A 23916-nucleotide genomic window follows, 5' to 3' on the forward strand; every position below is an offset into this window, starting at 1 on the left:
ACTTTTCTCTGCAGAGCAGCTTGTTCATAAGCACAACCACATCAATTTCCCACCTTTGTTCTATTCACTGGTCATGGCAGACACACCGGACCTTAAACATCACCCAACCTTTAAAAATACATTTGGGGTGCCCTGAGCATTTAGCCTATAAAGTACTTAGCATGTGGGTCTTCAAGTCAGTAAGACTATATCTTTGCCAAGTTCTGTGACTTTGGGTGGAACTCTCCCTTTCCACTTTGTTTCCATAAACCAGCAAAATGAGGACCTTTAACTTGGAACTTTTATGAGGTTAATAGGAAATAGAAGGGGGCTAGTGCTGTGACACAGGGTTAAGTAGCTTCCCGTGATGGCTGACAACCCATGACACCCCTTCTGAACACTGATCCAAGTCCCAGCTGCACAAGTGCAGATCCAGTTTCATGCTAATGCACCAGGGAAAGCAGTGGGACAAGAACCAGGTACTTGGGCCTGCTACCACCCACAGATGGACCAGCCCTCCTGGTTGCATCCATGTGAAGAGTGAACCAACAGACAGGAGCACTCTATCTTACTTCATCTGCTCCTCCCTTCTCTCTGTAACTCAGCCTTTTGAATAAGTTTTTAAAAGGTATATTTTTTAAAAGAGAAACTAGAAATTACATTTGAGTAAGAAATGTCTTGTACGTGGAAGGAATCACACAGATATCTCCTAATAATAAAAAGGAAGAAATATAAACATGAGGAACAAAATGAAATACTTCAGGGCGTGAAGGCTTACAGCTACAAGTAACACTCTTCTGGTCGGAAGCCCACGCTGAAGAGTTGGTTAGATGAGAATAAGATAATTAAGGTAGAACATTGCTCAAACCTGACTGGAACCTACTACCCCAGTTACACGATGTGCTAACAAACAGTAAAATTTGGGGTGAAAAGAACTAAACCCAAACTCACATTTAATATGGTGTCTGACGCAGATGCAACTCCAGCATCTTCCTGATTCGCATTTGGTACCCAACCAGCATCGCCACAAAGAAGATCCTGAGGGGGAGCCGTTTCTGGGGCGACCGTGAGAAAATTAAATTCTGTTTTGGCCGACTGTGAGGCAACGCATAGATTGTAGGCATAGGGCAGAGTGCCCTCAGTGTAGCTGGGAAGAACTCCGGGTCCCAAGGTGGAGCTAAGCCCAGGCTGGAAGCAGCCTCCCATTGCGGAGCTGGAGGAGCGGCGCAGGCGCAGCGCGATGGCCAGGATCACCGTGAGCAGGAAGAGCACGGAGATGGCGGCCAAGGCCAGCACCAGGTAAAACTGCAGCTCGGCCTGAGGGTCCGAGGGCGCCGCGTGCTCACTCAGGTCCGGCGGCACCTCCTGCAGGCTGTCCGCGAAGACCAGGTGCAGCGTGGCGGTGGCAGACAGCGGCGGCTGGCCGCCATCGCGCACAGCCACCAGCAGGCGCTGGCGGGCCGCGTCCCTGTCGCCCAGGGCGCGCGCTGTGCGCACCTCGCCCGTGCGCAGCCCCAGGCTGAAGAGCCCGGGCTCGCTGGCCTGCAGCACGTGGTACGAGAGCCAGGCGTTGTGGCCAGAGTCGGCGTCCACCGCCACCACCTTGGTGACCAGGTAGCCGGGCTCGGCGGCGCGCGGCACCGTGTCGAAGAGCGCCGAGCCGTCGGGCGCCAGCGCCGGGTACAGCACGCGCGGCGCGTTGTCGTTGCGGTCGCCCACCAGCACGCGCACGCTCACGTTGGCGCTGAGTGCGGGCGAGCCCTGGTCGCGGGCCTGCAGCGTGAGGTGGAAGGCGCGCAGCTGCTCGTGGTCCAGGGCGCGCTGCGCGAACAGCACGCCGCTGTGTGCGCTCACTGACACGTAGGACGCCAGCGTTTGTGCCTCCAGGTCGCTGGCCACGATGGAGTAGGTGACCTGACCATTGGAGCCCAGATCGGGGTCGGAGGCGCTGACCTGCGCGATGGAGGCTCCTGGGGGATTGTTCTCTGCCACGTGGACCACGTAGGAGGGCTGCTGGAAGACAGGCGCGTTGTCGTTGACGTCAGCGATGTGCACTGTGACGCTGACACTGGAGGAGAGTGGTGGCTTGCCTCTGTCTGTGGCCGTGATGGTGACATTGTACTCCGGGGTCTGCTCGCGGTCCAGGACCTTGTCTGTAATGAGCTTGTAGTAGTTCTTGGAGGAAGATTTCAGTACGAACTCGGGTGTCTCTAGAACGCGGCAGTGGACTTTTCCATTGTCTCCAGAATCTCTGTCTCTCGTTTTGATCAAGGCGATCACCGTCCCTGGAGGCGAATCCTCGGGCAGGGGAGTGAACACAGAAGTCACAATGACTTCAGGTGCACAGTCGTTCACATCTTGAATTTCAACTTGTACCCTGCAGTGGGCGGCCAAATCTCCAGGGTCTTTCGCCTCTATATTCAGGGTGTAGCTCTGTGCAATTTCGTAATCCAGGTCGCCCTTTGTTTTGATTTCCCCCGTGATTTGGTCCAAACTAAAGAAGCGCTCCACTCGCTCGTCCGCATTATGGAAGGAGTAAGAGATGTGGGCGTTGCTGCCCTCGTCCTGGTCGGTGGCCACCACTCGGAGCACGGAGAAGCCGGTGGGCACGTCCTCCCACAGTGTGACGGTGTACACGTCCTGGCCGAACACTGGGGCGTTGTCATTGGCATCAGTGACCTGGATTTGGATCTGGGTGGTGCCGCTCTGGGGCGGGTCCCCGCCATCTACCGCCGTGAGGACCAGACGATGGAAACTCTGTTCTTCTCGATCCAGAGGACGTTTTAGAATCAATTCCAGGTATTTCTGCCCATCCAGAGTCTGTTTGTCCGCGAGATCAAAGTACTCGTTGTCATTCAGGTGGTAGCTTTGCAGCGAGTTTGGACTCGCATCTGAATCCAGGGCTGGGTCGAGCGGAAATGCGGCACCTGGTTTGGTGGATTCTCCAATTTTTAAATCCACATGAGTCTGCTTGAAGAGCGGGGTGTTGTCATTTATATCCAGCACTGTCACCGCTATGTGGAAAATATTTAGCGGGTTTTCAGCAACAGCATCGAAATCTAGGACGCACAGAGGCTGCTTCCCGCAGATCTGCTCTCGGTCTATCCTGTCTCCCACCAATAAGTCCCCGCTCTCCGGGCTCACAGTGAAATAGTCTTTCTCCGAGCTCACCCGCAGCTTCCGGGCTGGCAAGTCCCGGGCGCTGAGTCCCAGATCCTTGGCGAGGTTTCCTACCACCGAATTCTTAGCCAGCTCCTCGGGGACTGAATAACGAATTTGGTCCGCGAGAGCCCCGCGGAACAGACAGAGCAAAAAGGGCGACAGTACCTGCAGCCACGGCGCGGAAAGGCGCGGTCCTGCGCTCAGCTTCATTCTCTCTCCCTTTTTTCCAGGCGCTGCTCTGCTCCTTTGCCGCCAGGAGGAACGAGACCTTCAACGACGGCAGAATCTGAGGCTGAGGTACTTTTCCTGCTCTTATTTTCTGTATCTGAATCCCGTTGAGCCTTCTCTGCGGGTTGCTTTGAGCAGGAAGTTCCCCCAGCAAGAAACTCCCTAACGCGTCTCCGGTATCATCTCTCTTCATTTGCCTTATAGCGACACCCAGAGTTTTTTTCTGGAAACTGCACCCATATATTGTAAATGCCAAGAACCTTTTTCTTTTTTGCGTTGTAGAGAGTATCTATTTGTTGTAAAACATTTAAAAGATTCACAACCTCCAAAATCAGGGGATGCATGCAATAAACTTTCTCCTTCTCATCGCTGCTTTCAAGTGAGTGCTATGTTTCTTGGGTAATCCTCCCAGAACTACGATTTGTATAGTGCTGTGGATTTTCAAAATTAATCTCCTCCCTTCTTTCTTTATTCAAAAGTAGGCTGGCAATATAACATATTGTGCACTTTAATAAAAATCTGTTATATCTTTGAGATTTCTTCATGCCAGTTCATAAAGAGAATTTCTATTTATTTTCTACAGCTATGTAATATTATGTCATGTACATATTACCATAATAGTTACTTTCATTAGATCATCATTTATAAAAGAAATTAAGGATCCATTAAGCAACAATACATTTTACATTTTGTATTAGTTTACAGATGACCTTCTTCTCTAGTGGACCTTTAAGACATGTCCTACTGGGATTCTGGAATGTCACCATCTCTTTCAGACTCTGATTACATGGAAAGTATTTTTAGGGCTTCAGCATTTTAAGGCATTTTTCCTTAGACATGAGTTATGTCTCAATATTCACTGGTTATTTCTTCTTTCCTAAGCCAGTTAAATGTATATCACATTCTGTTTTATGTTTTGTTCCACAACTTCGATCAAAACAAAACTGTGTGGGCATGAAAATTCTTTTTCAAAATTTATATAGGAGACAGAGACAAGGACGCAGGAAGAGAGGGAGAGAGAGAGAAAAACATTTCCATGTGCTGGGTTACTTCCCAAATGCCCACAAAGGCCAGGGCTTGGCCTGGTCAAGCTAGGTACCAGGGATGTCACCCAAGTCTTGCACAAGAGTGGCAGAAGCCCCAACCCTTTAGCCATCACTACTACCTCCTAGGACAGGAACTGGCAGACAGCTGGAATCAGGGGGTAGGGCCTGGGCGGTGAATGCGGGCACCCTGATGCAGGATACAGGCGTTTTAACTGCCATAGGCTAAGTGCCAGTATCTAAACTGCTCGTCATTGTGCTTCTGTGGACTCACATTCTACAAGGAATTGCTAAAACTTCCAAGACCACAATATGTTGATTTGTACAGCTGTAAACATTTACAAATTTTGAATTAATGCACAGAGCTAAATGAGTGCACATCGCACAAGTGTTACACGCTTTCCTCACTCTGTTATCTGAGAGTGATTTAGCAAGACAATGATGAGATAGGCTTACTAAGAGACATCAGTATCAGTCCAGAATGCCAGAAACTCATCCGTTATAAGAGATCCAAATAATGAAAATTGCATAAACCCCAGAAAGCTTTTTACTTGGAAGCCATAATGAGTTTCAAAAGTGATGCTATGATAAGTGATTTAGATATTTTAAAATTTACTCCTACAACGGACTTCTATACTAGTAGATAAAAGGGAATGGATGATATTTTCAGTAATCACAGAACTGTATCTAATCTCTCGTATATACTCACAGAACAGAAAAAAAGAAATCCTGGCAAGTCCCAGTCGATTAATTCTATTTCGACAATAAAGTAACAAATATCAAGCATACACAAGCTGCCAATTTTTTCTAACTATGTGAGACAACAAACTGTAAAGAAAAGTAAACGTCAACAAAAGATGCTATCATGTAAAAGGAGGAAATACTAAAAATACTCAACACAAAATCAACAATATTTCCAGGAAGAGAAGCAAACATAACAGAACAGCTGTTACCAATATTGCTAGTGTAACCTATGCTTCAAAAATGCAAAAATAAGAGTGATATTTAAAGATGTAAATGCCTAAGTAGCTGCAACAGAAAATTCAATATGATGTAATGTCTACAGAAAAAAAGAAAAAACTCATACATCCTGGGTAAGCTACAATAAGAGAAGAACAAAGTAATACATGAAAAATATTTCCTTATATAATGTTCTGTTATTTATCACTTCTAAAATCATTGAAGAAGACATTGAAGGCAATGGAACATTCATAGAGAGGCGCAACTACTTCGGACCTTAACTAACACTCACAATAGAGACACACATTATGCCAACATTATTTGCTATATTAACATCAATCATAACTCAGACTCACCGGGGAAATCGGATCGCCTTTGGTTTCCAGTAAATCCTGAGCTACCAGGAGAGGCTCGCTTTTCCCACAGCTCTCCTGGCTGAGCAGCGTGTCTGCATAGTTGGGCTGAGGGAAGATGAGGTGGCTCCTCCGCGAGTCCGCGGTCAGGGACACCTCATGAGAATAGGTCTGCAGGAAAGCACGCACCCCGTCCACGCCCACCAAGTGCGACGCGGCCACGCCTGACAGCCCGCCTCCTGACGCCTGCAGCAATCGCGACTTGTGCCAGCGCCTCAGCCTGAGTGCCAGCAGCACAATCACAAAGGCCAGGAAGACACACGACACTGTGGCCACTGCCACCACCAGGTACAGAGTCAGGTCTGCCTCATCAGCTTCCACTGAAGGCTTGAGGCTGCCCAGGTCAGCCAGCACTGCGGGGATGCTGTCAGCCACGGCCACTGTGAGCGTGACAGTGGCTGAGAGAGGCGGCTGCCCGTGGTCCTGGACGGCCACCACCAGGCTCTGCTTGAGTGCATCTCTGTCCAGCAGGGCCCGTGCTGTGCGCACCTCGCCCGTGTGCAGCCCCACAGAGAACAGCCCTGGCTCGCTGGCCTTGAGCAGCCGGTAGGACAGCCAGGCATTCTGGCCAGAGTCCCTGTCCACTGCCACCACCTTGGTCACCAGGTAGCCAGGTTCTGCAGAGCGTGGTGCCAGCTCCACGCCTGTGGATCCATCGGTGGGGATGGTGGGGTAGAGGATCTCGGGGGCATTGTCATTCTGGTCCAGCACAAAGAGGGTGAGGGAGGCATTGCTGCTGAGAGGTGGGTCCCCACTGTCACTGGCTGTCACCCAGAGCTGCAGGTCTCGGAACTGCTCATAGTCAAAGGAGCGCAGTGCATACAGGACGCCAGTGTTGGAGTTGATGGACACGTAGGAGGACAGCGGTACACCCTGCACGGTGTCCTCAGCCAGGGAGTAAGTCACTTGGGCATTGTCTCCACTGTCGGCATCCTGGGCAGTCATGCCTAAGATGGAGGCTCCTCTGGGGTTGTTCTCAGGAATGTAGGCAGAGTAGGAAGTGCGAGGGAAGGCTGGCGCATTGTCATTGATGTCCACCACCTGCAGTGTGATGTGAGTTTCTGTAGACAAGGGCGGAGTCCCCTGGTCAGTTGCAGTCACAGTGATGTTGTACTCTGAGACCTCCTCCCTGTCCAGCGCCCTCTGTGTCAGCAGCCGGTGATAGTTTCCATAAGCCTTTTCAAGTGTAAAGGGCAGACTCTCAGGGACTGAACACGTGACAAGGCCATTCTCTCCAGAGTCACTGTCATGCACATTGAACAGTGCAATCACAGTCCCAGGGGGAGAAGCTTCCTGGATTGAACTGGTGAGAGAGGTCATTGTCATTTCAGGAGCGTTGTCATTCACATCCAGGACCGTCACCAGGACTTTGGTTCTGGTTCGGAGACCTGGTCCATCGTGGGCTTCAACATCAATATCATAGAATCCAGATTCCTCATAATCTAGCTTACCCAGGACCTTTAGGTCCCCACTCACAGAATCCAGCTGGAATAGCTGGGATATCTTGTCCCTCACTTTCCGGAAAGAATAAGCCACTTCTCCATTGGTTCCTTCATCCGGGTCTGTGGCTTTGATGGTGAGGAGCCTCGTGCCCACAGGCACGTTCTCACGAACACTTATGTGGTACTCGGGCTGAGAGAACACGGGAGCGTTATCATTGCTGTCTATAAGTGAGATATGAATGCTGACCGTGCCAGACAGAACCGGGTCACCTCCATCGAAGGCGGTGAGGACAAGCTGGTGAGATGCCTTCTCCTCGCGATCCAGGGCATGCTCCAGCACCAGCTCTGGATACTTAATCCCATCTGCCCCACTTTGCACGTCCAGGGAGAAGTGACCATTGGAACTGAGCTGGTAACCCTGTAGGGAATTCACTCCCACATCTGGATCAAAAGCCTCTGGAAGAGGAAATCTAGTTCCTGGAGATTCAATTTCAATCACTCTTATTTCCCTCTGCGCTGTTGCAAAGCTAGGCGCATTATCATTCACATCAAGTATCTCCACTTTCACGCCAATAATCCTCACCTTGTCTTCCAGGAGAATCTCCAGGTTTACCACACACGTTGGAGCTCTGTCACAGAGCTCCTCGCGGTCTACCCTGCCCGCCGTGACCAAGCTGCCGCTGCGCGCGTCCAGAGCGAACAGCTGCGCCCTACCTCGGGAGATGATGCGGACTCCGCGCTCCACCAGCTCCCGCGGCTTCAGCCCCAGGTCCTTGGCGATGTCGCCCACCAAGGAGCCCTTCTCCAGCTCCTCAGGCACCGAGTAGCGGATCTCTTCGGCCCCGATTCCCCACAGGCTGACCAGGAGAACGCAGATCCTCACCAGCGGGCTGCATCCTGGCTGAAAAGAAGTCGGAGCCGCCATGACAGCCTCGCTGCTGCACAGCCTGTGTTTGGGCTTTCCTGGGAGCAGAGCTGCGGAGCCCTAGGATCTTCGGGGTCCCACAAAGTATTCCTTCACTATGTTTTTTTGGATAGCTGTCGGGTGTTCGGAGTGTAGCTTCCGCAGAGCCTCAGAATCTGCAATTTTGCTTTAAAAAAATCTTGCTTGTGCTGAGATTCTTGGCTGGGTCTTTTTCCTCCTTTGGTGAACAGCGACACTCAGAGTCCTAACGTGTTACTGCAGTATGCATGTCTGATAACTATAGTAGCACGAATGAACACTTCTACACAGAATATTAACTTTTCCCAAGAAAAACGTATGGTAGGTTCTAGCTCAATTTTGTAACATAATTCTAAGTAGTTATCTAAAGCCTCAGTAATATAGACTTTGTGACAAAATTCATTTTTACTTAGAAAATACTCTGGTCCATGGGGTATGTTTTTCCTTTTATGTATTTGCATAGTTCATCCACAGGTGATACTTTGAGTATATTAAGCTATATACAGGCATAGCTATCCTCCCCCATACAAGGTGGGATGTGAGAAGAAAGGAAACATAATACAGTCGCCAGTTTGTTTGCAGGTCCTGCCCTAGAACCTGCCAATGCAGAAACAACTTTCCTATTATGAGCCAACAGATTTATTTGTAGAAACACACAGACACCACACACACATACAGACACACACAGAGCAGTAAGTGGGGAGGAGAGAGAGAAATTTCCATACTGATTCTCTTTCCAAATAATGCTGCAGCTACAACTCCAGCTCTCATGTAGCTGAGAAGGATCCAAAAGCAGGAGCCACATGTGCTGCCTTAGCAAGGGGCTGGAACCATGGCAGGTACAGCTTTGGAACCAGAGGCACTCTGACAAGGGCCATGGGCTTTCCTGCATGCCAAATGCTTGCACTGGATTATTAGCTTTTAATTAAAGAATATATTCTGTAGGAATATACACGTATCTGCTTACCACTATTTACTTTATATCATGTTCCATGCATATTTACATAAGTGATTTCCTAAGATTCATGTAGAGATCTATTTATTGGTTAGAGATGTAATAAAATACCATTTTTATACAGTTTCAGGTGACTCTCTTTCATGATTTCCTGAATAGGAAAACCTTCAAAAATGCCCACATGGAGTGTCAAATTCTGATCCACACAAGCTATAGCACATGAGCAGGACACAGGTCAAAGTGCTAGGTTTAAGCATATTCCCTACTGAGCCTTTGCCCTCTATGATTTATGATTCCTCTCAAGGGACAGCAAGTTATACTCCAGGTTTATACCCAAACCTTTGCAGGTAGAGACAAAAGCCTATATCAACATGAATATACACAAACAAGGATTATAATCACAATATGTATAATCATTTGCTTAATCCTTTGTAAATCATTAACTAAATGTGTCACTGAGATGAAAAGTATTGTGTGATTGGACAATGACAAATATATAGCTTTATGAGAGCACAAAACACCTGGGATAAATATATAACGTAACATGCTTATGTCTGTGAAGATAGGCTGGTGGGAAAGCCTAACACATTTCATGTTATGAAGATTTAAAAACAAAAATGCTTTATTTGTTAAAATTATGCAGACAAAGCTGTTCAAGGACAGGATCTAATCTGTTAACATATACTCAGGCAATTTAGTAAAACTAGTCACAGAAGAGTAACTTAGAGCCAAGACATTCTAACCAAGGAAACAGAGCATCCTGGGAAAAATGACAGGTGTCTCTCCCACTAACATTCATAAATTGGTTAGACCAAGGAACACAAGCCCACACAGTACTAGGCTGGTTAGGGAATGCGGAAATATAGAAAACAACAAGGACACTGCAACAAATGTTTAAAGCACAGGTCAAATAACAGACTTACAGCTATTTCAAATAAATGTAAAGAACTCTCAATAACAATGGCATTAGCATGACTGTGCTTCCTCACTTTGGATAAGGACTCACCGGAGGCAGCCTGAGGTCGTCTTTGGTTTCCAGTAAATCCTGAGCTACCAGGAGAGGCTCGCTTTTCCCACAGCTCTCCTGGCTGAGCAGCGTGTCTGCATAGTTGGGCTGAGGGAAGATGAGGTGGCTCCTCCGCGAGTCCGCGGTCAGGGACACCTCATGAGAATAGGTCTGCAGGAAAGCACGCACCCCGTCCACGCCCACCAAGTGCGATGCGGCCACGCCCGACAGCCCGCCTCCTCCTGACGCCTGCAGCAATCGCGACTTGTGCCAGCGCCTCAGCCTGAGTGCCAGCAGCACAATCACAAAGGCCAGGAAGACACACGACACTGTGGCCACTGCCACCACCAGGTACAGAGTCAGGTCTGCCTCATCAGCTTCCACTGAAGGCTTGAGGCTGCCCAGGTCAGCCAGCACTGCGGGGATGCTGTCAGCCACGGCCACTGTGAGCGTGACAGTGGCTGAGAGAGGCGGCTGCCCGTGGTCCTGGACGGCCACCACCAGGCTCTGCTTGAGTGCATCTCTGTCCAGCAGGGCCCGTGCTGTGCGCACCTCGCCCGTGTGCAGCCCCACAGAGAACAGCCCTGGCTCGCTGGCCTTGAGCAGCCGGTAGGACAGCCAGGCATTCTGGCCAGAGTCCCTGTCCACTGCCACCACCTTGGTCACCAGGTAGCCAGGTTCTGCAGAGCGGGGTGCCAGCTCCACGCCTGTGGATCCATCGGTGGGGAGGGTGGGGTAGAGGATCTCAGGGGCATTGTCATTCTGGTCCAGCACAAAGAGGGTGAGGGAGGCATTGCTGCTGAGAGGTGGGTCCCCACTGTCACTGGCTGTCACCCAGAGCTGCAGGTCTCGGAACTGCTCATAGTCAAAGGAGCGCAGTGCATACAGGACGCCAGTGTTGGAGTTGATGGACACGTAGGAGGACAGCGGTACACCCTGCACGGTGTCCTCAGCCAGGGAGTAAGTCACTTGGGCATTGTCTCCACTGTCGGCATCCTGGGCAGTCATGCCTAAGATGGAGGCTCCTCTGGGGTTGTTCTCGGGAATGTAGGCAGAGTAGGAAGTGCGAGGGAAGGCTGGCGCATTGTCATTGATGTCCACCACCTGCAGTGTGATGTGAGTTTCTGTAGACAAGGGCGGAGTCCCCTGGTCAGTTGCAGTCACAGTGATGTTGTACTCTGAGACCTCCTCCCTGTCCAGCGCCCTCTGTGTCAGCAGCCGGTGATAGTTTCCATAAGCCTTTTCAAGTGTAAAGGGCAGACTCTCAGGGACTGAACACGTGACAAGGCCATTCTCTCCAGAGTCACTGTCATGCACATTGAACAGTGCAATCACAGTCCCAGGGGGAGAAGCTTCCTGGATTGAACTGGTGAGAGAGGTCATTGTCATTTCAGGAGCGTTGTCATTCACATCCAGGACCGTCACCAGGACTTTGGTTCTGGTTCGGAGACCTGGTCCATCGTGGGCTTCAACATCAATATCATAGAATCCAGATTCCTCATAATCTAGCTTACCCAGGACCTTTAGGTCCCCACTCACAGAATCCAGCTGGAATAGCTGGGATATCTTGTCCCTCACTTTCCGGAAAGAATAAGCCACTTCTCCATTGGTTCCTTCATCCGGGTCTGTGGCTTTGATGGTGAGGAGCCTCGTGCCCACAGGCACGTTCTCACGAACACTTATGTGGTACTCGGGCTGAGAGAACACGGGAGCGTTATCATTGCTGTCTATAAGTGAGATATGAATGCTGACCGTGCCAGACAGAACCGGGTCACCTCCATCGAAGGCGGTGAGGACAAGCTGGTGAGATGCCTTCTCCTCGCGATCCAGGGCATGCTCCAGCACCAGCTCTGGATACTTAATCCCATCTGCCCCACTTTGCACGTCCAGGGAGAAGTGACCATTGGAACTGAGCTGGTAACCCTGTAGGGAATTCACTCCCACATCTGGATCAAAAGCCTCTGGAAGAGGAAATCTAGTTCCTGGAGATTCAATTTCAATCACTCTTATTTCCCTCTGCGCTGTTGCAAAGCTAGGCGCATTATCATTCACATCAAGTATCTCCACTTTCACGCCAATAATCCTCACCTTGTCTTCCAGGAGAATCTCCAGGTTTACCACACACGTTGGAGCTCTGTCACAGAGCTCCTCGCGGTCTACCCTGCCCGCCGTGACCAAGCTGCCGCTGCGCGCGTCCAGAGCGAACAGCTGCGCCCTACCTCGGGAGATGATGCGGACTCCGCGCTCCACCAGCTCCCGCGGCTTCAGCCCCAGGTCCTTGGCGATGTCGCCCACCAAGGAGCCCTTCTCCAGCTCCTCAGGCACCGAGTAGCGGATCTCTTCGGCCCCGATTCCCCACAGGCTGACCAGGAGAACGCAGATCCTCACCAGCGGGCTGCATCCTGGCTGAAAAGAAGTCGGAGCCGCCATGACAGCCTCGCTGCTGCACAGCCTGTGTTTGGGCTTTCCTGGGAGCAGAGCTGCGGAGCCCTAGGATCTTCGGGGTCCCACAAAGTATTCCTTCACTATGTTTTTTTGGATAGCTGTCGGGTGTTCGGAGTGTAGCTTCCGCAGAGCCTCAGAATCTGCAATTTTGCTTTAAAAAATCTTGCTTGTCCTGAGATTCTTGGCTGGGTCTTTTTCCTCCTTTGGTGAACAGCGACACTCCGAGTCCTAACGTGTTACTGCAGTATGCATGTCTGATAACTATAGTAGCACGAATGAACACTTCTACACAGAATATTAACTTTTCCCAAGAAAAACGTATGGTAGGTTCTAGCTCAATTTTGTAACATAATTCTAAGTAGTTATCTAAAGCCTCAGTAATATAGACTTTGTGACAAAATTCATTTTTACTTAGAAAATACTCTGGTCCATGGGGTATGTTTTTCCTTTTATGTATTTGCATAGTTCATCCACAGGTGATACTTTGAGTATATTAAGCTATATACAGGCATAGCTATCCTCCCCCATACAAGGTGGGATGTGAGAAGAAAGGAAACATAATACAGTCGCCAGTTTGTTTGCAGGTCCTGCCCTAGAACCTGCCAATGCAGAAACAACTTTCCTATTATGAGCCAACAGATTTATTTGTAGAAACACACAGACACCACACACACATACAGACACACACAGAGCAGTAAGTGGGGAGGAGAGAGAGAAATTTCCATACTGATTCTCTTTCCAAATAATGCTGCAGCTACAACTCCAGCTCTCATGTAGCTGAGAAGGATCCAAAAGCAGGAGCCACATGTGCTGCCTTAGCAAGGGGCTGGAACCATGGCAGGTACAGCTTTGGAACCAGAGGCACTCTGACAAGGGCCATGGGCTTTCCTGCATGCCAAATGCTTGCACTGGATTATTAGCTTTTAATTAAAGAATATATTCTGTAGGAATATACACGTATCTGCTTACCACTATTTACTTTATATCATGTTCCATGCATATTTACATAAGTGATTTCCTAAGATTCATGTAGAGATCTATTTATTGGTTAGAGATGTAATAAAATACCATTTTTATACAGTTTCAGGTGACTCTCTTTCATGATTTCCTGAATAGGAAAACCTTCAAAAATGCCCACATGGAGTGTCAAATTCTGATCCACACAAGCTATAGCACATGAGCAGGACACAGGTCAAAGTGCTAGGTTTAAGCATATTCCCTACTGAGCCTTTGCCCTCTATGATTTATGATTCCTCTCAAGGGACAGCAAGTTATACTCCAGGTTTATACCCAAACCTTTGCAGGTAGAGACAAAAGCCTATATCAACATGAATATACACAAACAAGGATTATAATCACAATATGTATAATCATTTGCTTAATCCTTTGTAAATCATTAACTAAATGTGTCACTGAGATGAAAAGTATTGTGTGATTGGACAATGACAAATATATAGCTTTATGAGAGCACAAAACACCTGGGATAAATATATAACGTAACATGCTTATGTCTGTGAAGATAGGCTGGTGGGAAAGCCTAACACATTTCATGTTATGAAGATTTAAAAACAAAAATGCTTTATTTGTTAAAATTATGCAGACAAAGCTGTTCAAGGACAGGATCTAATCTGTTAACATATACTCAGGCAATTTAGTAAAACTAGTCACAGAAGAGTAACTTAGAGCCAAGACATTCTAACCAAGGAAACAGAGCATCCTGGGAAAAATGACAGGTGTCTCTCCCACTAACATTCATAAATTGGTTAGACCAAGGAACACAAGCCCACACAGTACTAGGCTGGTTAGGGAATGCGGAAATATAGAAAACAACAAGGACACTGCAACAAATGTTTAAAGCACAGGTCAAATAACAGACTTACAGCTATTTCAAATAAATGTAAAGAACTCTCAATAACAATGGCATTAGCATGACTGTGCTTCCTCACTTTGGATAAGGACTCACCGGAGGCAGCCTGAGGTCGTCTTTGGTTTCCAGTAAATCCTGAGCTACCAGGAGAGGCTCGCTTTTCCCACAGCTCTCCTGGCTGAGCAGCGTGTCTGCATAGTTGGGCTGAGGGAAGATGAGGTGGCTCCTCCGCGAGTCCGCGGTCAGGGACACCTCATGAGAATAGGTCTGCAGGAAAGCACGCACCCCGTCCACGCCCACCAAGTGCGATGCGGCCACGCCCGACAGCCCGCCTCCTCCTGACGCCTGCAGCAATCGCGACTTGTGCCAGCGCCTCAGCCTGAGTGCCAGCAGCACAATCACAAAGGCCAGGAAGACACACGACACTGTGGCCACTGCCACCACCAGGTACAGAGTCAGGTCTGCCTCATCAGCTTCCACTGAAGGCTTGAGGCTGCCCAGGTCAGCCAGCACTGCGGGGATGCTGTCAGCCACGGCCACTGTGAGCGTGACAGTGGCTGAGAGAGGCGGCTGCCCGTGGTCCTGGACGGCCACCACCAGGCTCTGCTTGAGTGCATCTCTGTCCAGCAGGGCCCGTGCTGTGCGCACCTCGCCCGTGTGCAGCCCCACAGAGAACAGTCCTGGCTCGCTGGCCTTGAGCAGCCGGTAGGACAGCCAGGCATTCTGGCCAGAGTCCCTGTCCACTGCCACCACCTTGGTCACCAGGTAGCCAGGTTCTGCAGAGCGTGGTGCCAGCTCCACGCCTGTGGATCCATCGGTGGGGAGGGTGGGGTAGAGGATCTCAGGGGCATTGTCATTCTGGTCCAGCACAAAGAGGGTGAGGGAGGCATTGCTGCTGAGAGGTGGGTCCCCACTGTCACTGGCTGTCACCCAGAGCTGCAGGTCTCGGAACTGCTCATAGTCAAAGGAGCGCAGTGCATACAGGACGCCAGTGTTGGAGTTGATGGACACGTAGGAGGACAGCGGTACACCCTGCACGGTGTCCTCAGCCAGGGAGTAAGTCACTTGGGCATTGTCTCCACTGTCGGCATCCTGGGCAGTCATGCCTAAGATGGAGGCTCCTCTGGGGTTGTTCTCGGGAATGTAGGCAGAGTAGGAAGTGCGAGGGAAGGCTGGCGCATTGTCATTGATGTCCACCACCTGCAGTGTGATGTGAGTTTCTGTAGACAAGGGCGGAGTCCCCTGGTCAGTTGCAGTCACAGTGATGTTGTACTCTGAGACCTCCTCCCTGTCCAGCGCCCTCTGTGTCAGCAGCCGGTGATAGTTTCCATAAGCCTTTTCAAGCGTAAAGGGCAGACTCTCAGGGACTGAACACGTGACAAGGCCATTCTCTCCAGAGTCACTGTCATGCACATTGAACAGTGCAATCACAGTCCCAGGGGGAGAAGCTTCCTGGATTGAACTGGTGAGAGAGGTCATTGTCATTTCAGGAGCGTTGTCGTTCACATCCAGGACCGTCACCAGGACTTTGGTTCTGGTTCGGAGCCCTGGTCCATCGTGGGCTTCAACATCGATATCATAGAATCCAGATTCCTCATAATCTAGCTTACCCAGGACCTTTAGGTCCCCACTCACAGAATCCAGCTGGAATAGCTGGGATATCTTGTCCCTCACTTTCCGGAAAGAATAAACCACTTCTCCATTGGTTCCTTCATCCGGGTCTGTGGCTTTGATGGTGAGGAGCCTCGTGCCCACAGGCACGTTCTCACGAACACTTATGTGGTACTCGGGCTGAGAGAACACGGGAGCGTTATCATTGATGTCTATAAGTGAGATATGAATGCTGACCGTGCCAGACAGAACCGGGTCACCTCCATCGAAGGCGGTGAGGACAAGCTGGTGAGATGCCTTCTCCTCGCGATCCAGGGCATGCTCCAGCACCAGCTCTGGATACTTAATCCCATCTGCCCCACTCTGCACGTCCAGGGAGAAGTGACCATTGGAACTGAGCTGGTAACCCTGTAAGGAATTCACCCCCACATCTGGATCAAAAGCCTCTGGAAGAGGAAATCTAGTTCCTGGAGATTCATTTTCAACCACTCTTATCTCCCTCTGCATTGTTGCAAAGCTAGGCGCATTATCATTCACATCAAGTATCTCCACTTTCACGCCAACAATCCTCACCTTGTCTTCCAGGAGAATCTCCAGGTTTACCACACACGTTGGAGCTCTGTCACAGAGCTCCTCGCGGTCTACCCTGCCCGCCGTGACCAAGCTGCCGCTGCGCGCGTCCAGAGCGAACAGCTGCGCCCTACCTCGGGAGATGATTCGGATTCCGTGCCCTACCAGCTCCCGCGGCTTCAGCCCCAGGTCCTTGGCGATGTCGCCCACCAGGGAGCCCTTCTCCAGCTCCTCAGGCACCGAGTAGCGGATCTCTTCGGCCCCGATTCCCCACAGGCAGACCAGGAGAACGCAGATCCTCACCAGCGGGCTGCATCCTGGCTGAAAAGAAGTCGGAGCCGCCATGACAGCCTCGCTGCTGCACAGCCTGTGTTTGGGCTTTCCTGGGAGCAGAGCTGCGGAGCCCTAGGATCTTCGGGGTCCCACAAAGTATTCCTTCACTATGTTTTTTTGCATAGCTGTCGGGTGTTCGGAGTGTAGCTTCCGCAGAGCCTCAGAATCTGCAATTTTGCTTTAAAAAATCTTGCTTGTCCTGAGATTCTTGGCTGGGTCTTTTTCCTCCTTTGGTGAACAGCGACACTCAGAGTCCTAACCTGTTACTGCAATATATTTTTTTGGCTACTAGAGCATCACCTACAAACATATTTACCACACTGATTCTTAACTTTCCCCAAGATTAATTAAGCTCAGATATTAGATGCCAATTTTTGTCACAAAAAGCTAGAAAATTATCTAAAGCTTCCAATACAATACATTTATTATGTGTTTTATTTGCACAAAAATATATGATAATTTTGGGTGATTCTTTTCCTTATCTCGTCTTGTATTTTGTTATCCCCATAGGATACTCTGAGTATAGCATGTTGTATGGGGCAAAATTATCCTCCTATGAACAAGAAGGTGGGATTGAAGGAGAAAGGAAAGAGGTGCTGAGCAGACAGTAGCCAGTAAACTTGGAGGTCCAGTCTAGAATCTTCCTATGCACAAACAACTCATCTACTGTGAGCTGATAGTTTATATTTGAAAAAACAATATCACACACACACACACACACACACACGCACACACACACACACACACACACACACACAGCACAGAGGGGGAAAAACGAGAGAGAGAGATTTCCTACTGGCTGTCTTTCAAAGGAGGCTTCAACGCAATCTCCATCTCCCAAGTGGGTGACAGGGACGCAACTACTAGAGGGACCATGTGCTACATTGGCAAGGTGTGGAACCACAGGTGGATCTAGCTTTTGGACCCAGGCACTCTGACAAGCAGCGAGGGTTTCCAGGCGTCCAAATGCTTGCACCGGTTTATGCATCTTTTTATTTCTGTGATACGTCAAGTGAGACACAGCTCCTTACCTGTGTTGCATGCATTCTTCTTGTTACATGTGTGTTGCAATATGTGCTTTCTTAGTAGACTAAGATACAGATGTAGTCCTTAGTGATCTGATGAAATATTATTTTCATCAAGTTTCATGTCTTATTGAATGACAATATCTTCATAAATTCTCCAGTTGACTAACACTTCTAAACCAAGTGAGCTACACATGAGCAGGACTCATGTCTTGTTGTCATGTGCACGGACTGGAAATCTTTCAAACTGAGCCCTAGATGCAATCTGATCATTCCCAAAGGATAGTAAGTTATACTGCAGGTTTAAATCCACAGCCTTTTACACCTCCAGACAAAAGCCTAAACTCAACATGATTACCACACACAGTGCTAACATACATATAATCATTGAATCTTTTCTCATTAACTATTTGCATCATTGAGATAAAAACTATTGTCTGGGTTGGACAATGACAAATATATAGCTTTATGAGAGCAGAAAACACCTGGAATGAATACATTTTGTTCATTATGACTGTCAAGATAGGTTAATGGATTAGCTTCATACATTTCATGTCTTAAAGATTAAAACAGCAAGCAGATCTATTGATTGTATCTATGGAATCAAGCTGGTAAAGACCCAGGTCCTTCCTCTTGAATATTACTCAGAGAAATTAGTAAAAGCAGTCAGTTTCAAAGAGTAACAACAGATTAAGACATTCTCACTACGGCAACCAGAGCATCCTGGGAAAAATTACAATTGTGACCCCATCACCACTCAGGAGTCAAAACAGGCACACAGAACAACTCAGTACTAGGCAGGCTAGGGAATGCAGTAATATAGAAAACAACAAGGACACTGCAACAAATGTTTAAAGCACAGGTCAAATAACAGACTTACAGCTATTTCAAATAAATGTAAAGAACTCTCAATAACAATGGCATTGGCATGACTGTGCTTCCTCACTTTGGATAAGGACTCACCGGAGGCAGCCTGAGGTCTTCTTTGGTTTCCAGTAAATCCTGAGCTACCAGGAGAGGCTCGCTTTTCCCACAGCTCTCCTGGCTGAGCAGCGTGTCTGCATAGTTGGGCTGAGGGAAGATGAGGTGGCTCCTCCGCGAGTCCGCGGTCAGGGACACCTCATGAGAATAGGTCTGCAGGAAAGCACGCACCCCGTCCACGCCCACCAAGTGCGACGCGGCCACGCCCGACAGCCCGCCTCCTCCTGATGCCTGCAGCAATCGCGACTTGTGCCAGCGCCTCAGCCTGAGTGCCAGCAGCACAATCACAAAGGCCAGGAAGACACACGACACTGTGGCCACTGCCACCACCAGGTACAGAGTCAGGTCTGCCTCATCAGCTTCCACTGAAGGCTTCAGGCTGCCCAGGTCAGCCAGCACTGCGGGGATGCTGTCAGCCACGGCCACTGTGAGCGTGACAGTGGCCGAGAGAGGCGGCTGCCCGTGGTCTTGGACGGCCACCACCAGGCTCTGCTTGAGTGCATCTCTGTCCAGCAGGGCCCGTGCTGTGCGCACCTCGCCCGTGTGCAGCCCCACAGAGAACAGCCCTGGCTCGCTGGCCTTGAGCAGCCGGTAGGACAGCCAGGCATTCTGGCCAGAGTCCCTGTCCACTGCCACCACCTTGGTCACCAGGTAGCCAGGTTCTGCAGAGCGGGGTGCCAGCTCCACGCCTGTGGATCCATCGGTGGGGAGGGTGGGGTAGAGGATCTCAGGGGCATTGTCATTCTGGTCCAGCACAAAGAGGGTGAGGGAGGCATTGCTGCTGAGAGGTGGGTCCCCACTGTCACTGGCTGTCACCCAGAGCTGCAGGTCTCGGAACTGCTCATAGTCAAAGGAGCGCAGTGCATACAGGACGCCAGTGTTGGAGTTGATGGACACGTAGGAGGACAGTGGTACACCCTGCACGGTGTCCTCAGCCAGGGAGTAAGTCACTTGGGCATTGTCTCCACTGTCGGCATCCTGGGCAGTCATGCCTAAGATGGAGGCTCCTCTGGGGTTGTTCTCAGGAATGTAGGCAGAGTAGGAAGTGCGAGGGAAGGCTGGCGCATTGTCATTGATGTCCACCACCTGCAGTGTGATGTGAGTTTCTGTAGACAAGGGCGGAGTCCCCTGGTCAGTTGCAGTCACAGTGATGTTGTACTCTGAGACCTCCTCCCTGTCCAGCGCCCTCTGTGTCAGCAGCCGGTGATAGTTTCCATAAGCCTTTTCAAGCGTAAAGGGCAGACTTTCAGGGACTGAACACGTGACAAGGCCATTCTCTCCAGAGTCACTGTCACGCACATTGAACAGTGCAATCACAGTCCCGGGAGGAGAAGCTTCCTGGATTGAACTGGTGAGAGAGGTCATTGTCACTTTGGGAGCGTTGTCGTTCACATCCAGGACCGTCACCAGGACTTTGGTTCTGGTTCGGAGCCCTGGTCCATCGTGGGCTTCAACATCGATATCATAGAATCCAGATTCCTCATAATCTAGCTTACCCAGGACCTTTAGGTCCCCACTCACAGAATCCAGCTGGAATAGCTGGGATATCTTGTCCCTCACTTTCCGGAAAGAATAAACCACTTCTCCATTGGTTCCTTCATCCGGGTCTGTGGCTTTGATGGTGAGGAGCCTCGTGCCCACAGGCACGTTCTCACGAACACTTATGTGGTACTCGGGCTGAGAGAACACGGGAGCGTTATCATTGCTGTCTATAAGTGAGATATGAATGCTGACCGTGCCAGACAGAACCGGGTCACCTCCGTCGAAGGCGGTGAGGACAAGCTGGTGAGATGCCTTCTCCTCGCGATCCAGGGCATGCTCCAGCACCAGCTCTGGATACTTAATCCCATCTGCCCCACTCTGCACGTCCAGGGAGAAGTGACCATTGGAACTGAGCTGGTAACCCTGTAGGGAATTCACCCCCACATCTGGATCAAAAGCCTCTGGAAGAGGAAATCTAGTTCCTGGAGATTCATTCTCAAGAACTTTTATTTCCCTCTGCGCTGTTGCAAAGCTAGGCGCATTATCATTCACATCAAGTATCTCCACTTTCACGCCAATAATCCTCACCTTGTCTTCCAGGAGAATCTCCAGGTTTACCACACACGTTGGAGCTCTGTCACAGAGCTCCTCGCGGTCTACCCTGCCCGCCGTGACCAAGCTGCCGCTGCGCGCGTCCAGAGCGAACAGCTGCGCCCTACCTTCGGAGATGATTCGGATTCCGTGCCCTACCAGCTCCCGCGGCTTCAGCCCCAGGTCCTTGGCGATGTCGCCCACCAGGGAGCCCTTCTCCAGCTCCTCAGGCACCGAGTAGCGGATCTCTTCGGCCCCGATTCCCCACAGGCTGACCAGGAGAACGCAGATCCTCACCAGCGGGCTGCATCCTGGCTGAAAAGAAGTCGGAGCCGCCATGACAGCCTCGCTGCTGCACAGCCTGTGTTTGGGCTTTCCTGGGAGCAGAGCTGCGGAGCCCTAGGATCTTCGGGGTCCCACAAAGTATTCCTTCAGCATGTTTTTTGCATAGCTGTCGGGTGTTCGGAGTGTAGCTTCCGCAGAGCCTCAGAATCTGCAATTTTGCTTTTAAAAAAAATCTTGTTTGTCCTGAGATTCTTGGCTGGGTCTTTTTCCTCCTTTGGTGAACAGCGACACTCAGAGTCCTAACTTGTTACTGCAGTATGTTTAATTTTGTGACTAGAGTATACCTTTTTTACAGCTTTTCCCCCACCAAATTATAACTTTGTGTCAGAAAATGGAACTTACATTGCCTGTGTAAAAACAGCAGAAATCTTGTAATGACTTAACTGTTTTAGCAGAACTTATTTTTATCATGTTTTTTTTACAGAAATATTATTGCAATTAGAGATGTTTCCTTGTTTGTGTTTGCATTGTTTTTCCTCCACAGTCCTGGTGCATGTTGTGTAGGGGATTGTCATCCTCCAAGGCTAAGAGTGTATTTGAGAAGAAAGAAAAGGCTTTGCTGAGAAGGCAGTGCCTGGCATACTTAGACTTTCAGCTCTATATTCCCGCTATGGATATACTAGCTTCCTCCTTTAAGTTGATTCCTTACAGCCTTAATCAACGTTTCAATTTCTTTTCAAGAAACATACACCATGGAATAGGTGATTGTACCCCTGTGTAAATGAGGTAAGCAAATTACAATTTTGGAACTCCAAGCATGTTTGCGACTGTTTCCTCAGCTTGTAGAATGCCGGCTTCCATAGAGTGCGCACTCAGAAATATTTCTATATGTTTAATTAATGGATCACAAGTGGCAGCAGTAAAATCACTGATCAATAAGTCTGGTGGTGTAGATAGAGTACAAATGTCAGAATGAAGCATAGTAAAAAGTATGCATTCTGGGATTTTTCCCACAGAATACACATCCAGTATTATTTTGCCATTTATTTCTAAGTTCACATTAGTTTTGGTTTTAGAAGTAGCAAATAAGGCCTGAAATGGTAGCCTACACTAAAGTCTTCACCTTGCATACATGAGCATCCTGTATAGGCGCTGCTTTATATCCCAGCTGCTCCATTTCCCATCCAGCTCTCTGCTTGTGGCCTAGGAAAGCAGTAGAGAATGTCCCAAAGCCTTGGGACCCTGCACCTGCATGAGAGACCCAGAAGTAGCTCTTGGTTCCTAGCTTTAGATCAGCTTAGGTACATCCATTGCAGCCACTTGGGGAGAGAATCAGTACACGTAAGATCTTCCCTTCTGTTTCTCCTCCTCTCTGATATCTCTTTCCAAAAAAAGTAACTAAATCTTAAAAAACAAACAAAAAAAAAAACCACTCATTTTGGGCCAGTGTTGTAGCATAGTGGGTTAAGCTATGCCTTATAATGCCCATAGCTCACATGCTCTGCTTCCAATTCAGCATCCTGCTAATGTGCCTGGGACAGTAGAAGATGGCCCAAGTGTTTGGGTCTCTGTCATCCAGTGAGAGACCCAGAAGATGATTCTGCAGCCCATTATCTCTCTGGCCCAGCTTGAGCTGTTGTGGTCATTGGACAAGAGCACAATGAATGGAAACCCCTCTCCACCACTATCACTTTGCCTTTCAAATAAACACAAATCGAAATCTAAAAAAATTGACCTTTACTGTATTTGGAAAAAAAAGATGGAGAGAGAGAGAGAGAATAATAGAGAGGAGTTTCCATGCTGGTTCTCTTTCCAAAGGAGGCTGCAACTCAATTTGGTTATCCCATTGGGTGACATGGACCCACTACTTGAGCCATCACATACTGTGTTAGCAGAGGGCTGGAACCACATTGGATCCTGCATTGGAACTCAAGCACTCTGACATGGTGTGTGCGCTTCTCAGTGTGCCAAATGCTTGCACCAGGCTATGTATCTTTTAAGTTCATGATACATTGAGTGAGAACACAGCTGTATCGGTTTACCATTACTTTCTTCCTACAATGTTGCATGCATGTTTAAATATGTGTTTTCTTAGTAGATTGAGGTAAAGATCTATTCCTTGGGTAGATAACTAATGAAATGTTATTTTGGTCCAATTTTGGGTAACCCTTGCATGACTTCATGAATGACAATAATTTCACAAATTCCCAAGTACATTGACAACTGCTGACCCATACAAGCTGTAGAACATGAGCAGGACTCCTGTCAGAGCTCACAGTCTTGAAATCTTCCAACACTGAGCCACAGCCCTCTAAGGTCTTTGACTGGTCTCAAGGGACAATAAGTACCATTCCAAGTTTAAATCCATGACCCTTTCCACTTCCAGACAAAAGCCTAATGTCAACATGAATACACACATAAACACTTTAGGCCATACAGGTAAAGCTGATTAATATCTCTCTCATCTTTTAACTATTAGTGTCATTGAGATGGTAAGTATGGCCCACTTGCACATCGTCAAATATATATTTATAAGGATATGAATTAAGCTTGTTTAAAAACCTTCAGGATAGGCTAGTGGCCTATCACAACATT

At 49.0% G+C, this 23916-nt stretch overlaps 4 protein-coding genes and 1 pseudogene across 4 annotated transcripts; all 5 read right to left on the reverse strand.

The window, feature by feature from the left end:
- Nucleotides 1-882: 882 nt before the first annotated feature.
- On the reverse strand, nt 883-3351 carry LOC121152050 (protocadherin gamma-B2-like). The gene has a single exon (XM_040973972.1). The coding sequence runs from the start codon at nt 3349-3351 to the stop codon at nt 883-885; it is 2469 nt and encodes an 822-aa protein (XP_040829906.1).
- A 2356-nt stretch (nt 3352-5707) lies between these two features.
- Nucleotides 5708-8240, reverse strand: LOC121152059 (protocadherin gamma-A4-like). Its single transcript, XM_040973986.1, has one exon. It carries the CDS (start codon nt 8150-8152, stop codon nt 5708-5710), a length of 2445 nt encoding a protein of 814 aa, XP_040829920.1. The 5' UTR covers nt 8153-8240.
- Nucleotides 8241-10110: 1870 nt separating this feature from the next.
- On the reverse strand, nt 10111-12649 carry LOC121152068 (protocadherin gamma-A4-like). The gene has a single exon (XM_040973998.1). It carries the CDS (start codon nt 12559-12561, stop codon nt 10111-10113), a length of 2451 nt encoding a protein of 816 aa, XP_040829932.1. The 5' UTR covers nt 12562-12649.
- Nucleotides 12650-14518: 1869 nt separating this feature from the next.
- Nucleotides 14519-16984, reverse strand: LOC121152075 (protocadherin gamma-A4-like). The gene has a single exon (XM_040974010.1). It carries the CDS (start codon nt 16967-16969, stop codon nt 14519-14521), a length of 2451 nt encoding a protein of 816 aa, XP_040829944.1. The 5' UTR covers nt 16970-16984.
- Nucleotides 16985-18784: 1800 nt separating this feature from the next.
- On the reverse strand, nt 18785-21463 carry LOC121152089 (annotated as a pseudogene).
- Nucleotides 21464-23916: the final 2453 nt, after the last annotated feature.

The sequence above is a fragment of the Ochotona curzoniae genome, unplaced genomic scaffold (assembly GCF_017591425.1).
Source record: "Ochotona curzoniae isolate NIBS_2020 unplaced genomic scaffold, NIBS_Ocur_1.0 contig_1, whole genome shotgun sequence".
Taxonomy (NCBI): Eukaryota; Metazoa; Chordata; class Mammalia; order Lagomorpha; family Ochotonidae; genus Ochotona; species Ochotona curzoniae.